General features: G+C 46.4%; 1 protein-coding gene across 1 annotated transcript; it reads right to left on the bottom strand.

The window, feature by feature from the left end:
- Nucleotides 1-3,097: 3,097 nt before the first annotated feature.
- Nucleotides 3,098-3,604, bottom strand: LOC145002488 (uncharacterized). The gene is made up of 2 exons (XM_078961747.1): nt 3,472-3,604; nt 3,098-3,396 (listed from the first exon to the last, which is right to left on the bottom strand). Exons 1-2 carry the CDS (start codon nt 3,602-3,604, stop codon nt 3,098-3,100), a joined length of 432 nt encoding a protein of 143 aa, XP_078817873.1.
- Between the last annotated feature and the right edge of the window lie 507 nt (nt 3,605-4,111).

Here is a 4,111-nt window from a genome sequence, read left to right as displayed (position 1 = left end):
CCAGTGCAAATCCCTAAAAACCTAAAATAAATAATGCTTGGAAAAAGCATTACAAATATCCCCCACTTGAACTAGATTTCATCCTCAAAGTCCGCTGACACAAACAAATTTGGGTAGTGATCTTACATCTCCTCTTACGGCTCCCATGTCCATTCAGAGCACCTTTGGTGCTGCCATCACACCTTTACTAACTTCACCTTCTTGTTCTGAAGAACCTTAGTCTTCCTATCCAGAATCGCAACGGACCTCTCAATGTAGTTCAGACTCTCATTTACCTGAATTTCATCCAAGGAAATAATTGCGGCCTCGTCTGTGACGAACTTCCGAAGATGAGACACATGGAAGGCGTTATGTATCCGACTGAGCTCGTCCGGTAGATCCAAATGGTGAGCCACCATTCCCACCCAGTCCGAAAATATGAATGGGCCAATATATCAGGGCCCTAACTTTCCCATTTTTTGGAACCATATGATTCCCTTCCATGGTGACACTTTCAGTAAAACAAAGCCCTCCACCTGGAACTCAAGATCCGATCAACGTCGATCAGCATGGCTTTTCTAACGGATTTGTGTGACTCGTAGCTGGTCACGCACCTTCTGAATTAACTTGGTTGTCTTGAGCACTACCTCGGTGCTTGACATGACTCGATGTCCAACCACAACCCATCAAACATGGGTCCTACATCTCCGGCAATACAACATCTCAAACGGAGGTCGATCGATACTAGCACGATAACTATGGTTATATAAAAACTCTGCTAGTGGGAGGTATGTGTCCTAACTTCCTCTAAAGTCCAACACGCATGCCCAAAGCATATCCTCGAGTTTCTGGATCGTCCTATTGCTCTAGCCATCTGCTAGGGGGTGGTACACTGTGCTGAAATGTAACTGAGTGCTCAGTTCCTCGTGGAACTTCTTCCAGAATCTACATGTAAATCGAACATCCTGGTCAGAGACTACTGACACTGACACCCCATGCCTAGCCACCAGCTCTCGCATGTAAATATGCACTAATTTCTCAGCAGAGATGCTCTCGGAGATCGGAATAAAGTGGGCACTCTTCGTCAATCTATCCACAATAACCTATAAGGCATCCACACCCATTGTTGTACTCGGTAACTTCGTGATGAGGTCCATGGTGATCTCTTCCCATTTACACATGGGAATGGGTAGTGGATGAACCTTGCCATAAGGCCACTTATGTTCGGTGTTGAACTTCCTGTAGGTTAAGCACCGCTCCACGAACCAGGGATCTCCCACGTCATGCAGAGCCACCCGTAACTCAGTCTCAGGTCTTTATGCATTTTTGTAGCCCCCGGACGTACAGAGAACTTGGACTAGTGGACCTCTTCCAATATCTTTTGTGTCACTCCTCCTGATGTCGGAACCCACACTCGGCCATACTATGTCAAAAGGCCCTGACCATCCCGAACAAACAAGGGAATCTGACTCCGAATCCACTCTAACTTCCAATTTTCTCACTTCAAACCCTCCACTTGAGCCTCCTTGATCATATCCATCAATGTAGAGATCACCATCATTCTCAAACAAACGTTCTCGATCGGAGAACCTTCCACCTTGCGGTTCAAAGCATCGGCCACCTCGTTGGCGTTCCTTGGATGGTATAAGATCTCATAATCGTAATCATTCATTACATCCAACCACCTCCTCTGTCGCATGTTGAGGTTCTGCTGATCCATCAAATACTTCAAACTTTTATGGTTAGTGAAGATGGTGCACCGAACTCCGTACAAGTAATGCCTCTATATTTTGAGAGAAAACACCACTACCCCCAATTCCAGGTCGTGAGTGGGGTAATTCAACTCACGAGGCTTCAACTACCTCGAGGCGTACGCGATCACATGCCCCCTCTACATCGATACTTCCCTTAACCCTCAGATTGATGCATCAAAATACACTACCAAATCATCCAGCCCCTCAGGTAGTACTAGAATCGGGACCTCACATAACCTCATGGTCTCGAAACCTGACTGTTGGTCCGGACCCTACCGAAAATTCACATTCTTCTAGGTCAAACAGGTCAATGGCACAATGATTTCGGAGAAATCCTAGATGAATCTCCGATAATAGCCGGCTAAACCCAAGAAGTTGCGGATCTCAAATGCATTCTTTGGTACTTCCCACCGCATCACTACCTCAACCTTGGCTGGATCAACTGAAATACCCTCTTGGTTTATGATGTGCCCCAAAAACTGCACCTCTCGCAACCATAAATCACACTTTGAGAACATGACATATAGCCTTTCCGTTCTCAGTGTCTCCAATACCTCTCTTAGGTGCTGCTTGTGTTGCTCCTTGGTCTTAGAATAGACCAAGATATAATCGATAAACATGATCACCGACTAGTCCAACATCAGCCTACACACTCTGTTCATGAGATCCATAAAAAATGTTGGGTCATTGGTGAGCCCGAATGGCATCACCACAAACACATTGTGCCCGTACCGAGTCCTGAAAGCTGTCTTCAGTATATCCTCATCCTGAATCCTCATCTGATGGCACCCCGATCGAAGATCAATCTTGGAGAACCAAGATGCACCTTGTAGCTGATCGAAAAAATCATCGATACTCGGGAGCGGATAATGGTTTTTCACTTTTAACTTTTTCAGATCTTGATTATCAATACACATCCTATGTGACCCGTCCTTCTTTTTCACAAACAGGATCGGTTCTCCCAATGGGGAACTACTCGGACGGATAACCCTTCGGTCTAGTAGCTCCTGAAGCTGCGTAGACATCTCTTGCATCTCGGGCGGAGCTAGTCGGTACGGTGCCTTAATTATCAGTTCTCCACCCAGCATCAAATCAATACGAAACTTTACTTGCCTCTCTGGAGGAAATCTAGGAAACTCCTCGGGAAAGACATCCCGATAACATCATACGACCAACACACTCCCAAAATCTATCATGGTCTTAACCCTCGTACCCGCGATATATGATAAAAATCCCAAACAACCAAACTGGAGAAGTCTCCTTGCTCTCGCAGTCGAATAGAGGGTTGGCCCCTATGAGGCCCTGTCTCTGTGAATAGTCAGTTCTCCCCCACTTGGGGTTCAAACTCTCACCAACTGACACTCTCAATCTATCATGTCCCCATTGCCCCCCAACCAATCCATCCCGACGATCATCTTCAGCCCTAGCAACGATATCGGGACTAGATCAACATGAAACCTCTCCCCTGGCGCATTTACGACACAGTCCCGATACACTCTCACAACACTCACAGTGCGGTCATCCACAATCTCAACCTCAAGCAGGGAATCCAACATTCCCGGAGCATCCTTAAACTTCTGGCTGAGTGTAAGAGACACAAATGATCGGGTAGCCCCCGAATCAAAAAGAACATGTGCTGACTTACCATTGACCAAAAAGGTCCCTATACAAGTGCACATTTATATAAATATAGTATGATAAACAAATAAATATCAAACAGGATAAATAAATTACGTACTATCCATGACATTTAGCGCTTCCAGAGCCTCCTTGGTAGTTAACTGAAATGTGCGACTCTTCACCGTTGGAGCATCCGCCTTGGTAGGGCAGCCATCAATGATCCTCAATGTGTTAGGCATAGGTGCCGCCATTGCTCCTCCTCCTCCGCCTCCTTGCAACCTCAGACAATCGGCCCTTTTATGGCCGATTTGGTTGTAGTGGAAATAGATCAAGCCTTTCTTGGGCCAATCCCTACTCACATGACCGTGCTGACCATAGGTATAACATACACTGCCCGTCACCTAACAAACTCCACCATGTGACCTCCCGCACTTGGCACACCATCCATGGCCCTGTTGGCTCCTACCATAAGAATCAGAGGTCTTAGTATTTTTATCCTGACCTACAGCTATCTGAACCTACTCGGGCTTCCGCTTGGTGCAGAACCCCAACTCCATCTCCCGCTCATGGGCCTTCTCCACCATCTCATCTAGGGTTTTGCTCCCTATAAAGCTTACAAACTCTTGGATATCATCCCTCATCATGGAATGATACCTCATCCTCCTTATATCCTCGTCTGTACCATATTGTGGGATCAACAATGCTCATTCCTGGAACTTGGCAGTGATCTCCGCCACAGTCTCGGTGGTTTGATGGAG

The sequence above is a fragment of the Lactuca saligna genome, chromosome 6, assembly GCF_052625555.1.
Source record: "Lactuca saligna cultivar CGN05327 chromosome 6, ASM5262555v1, whole genome shotgun sequence".
NCBI classification, from domain to species: domain Eukaryota; kingdom Viridiplantae; phylum Streptophyta; class Magnoliopsida; order Asterales; family Asteraceae; genus Lactuca; species Lactuca saligna.
The sequence above is the reverse complement of the archived record's forward strand: the minus strand, read 5'-3'. Positions and strand labels throughout refer to the sequence as shown.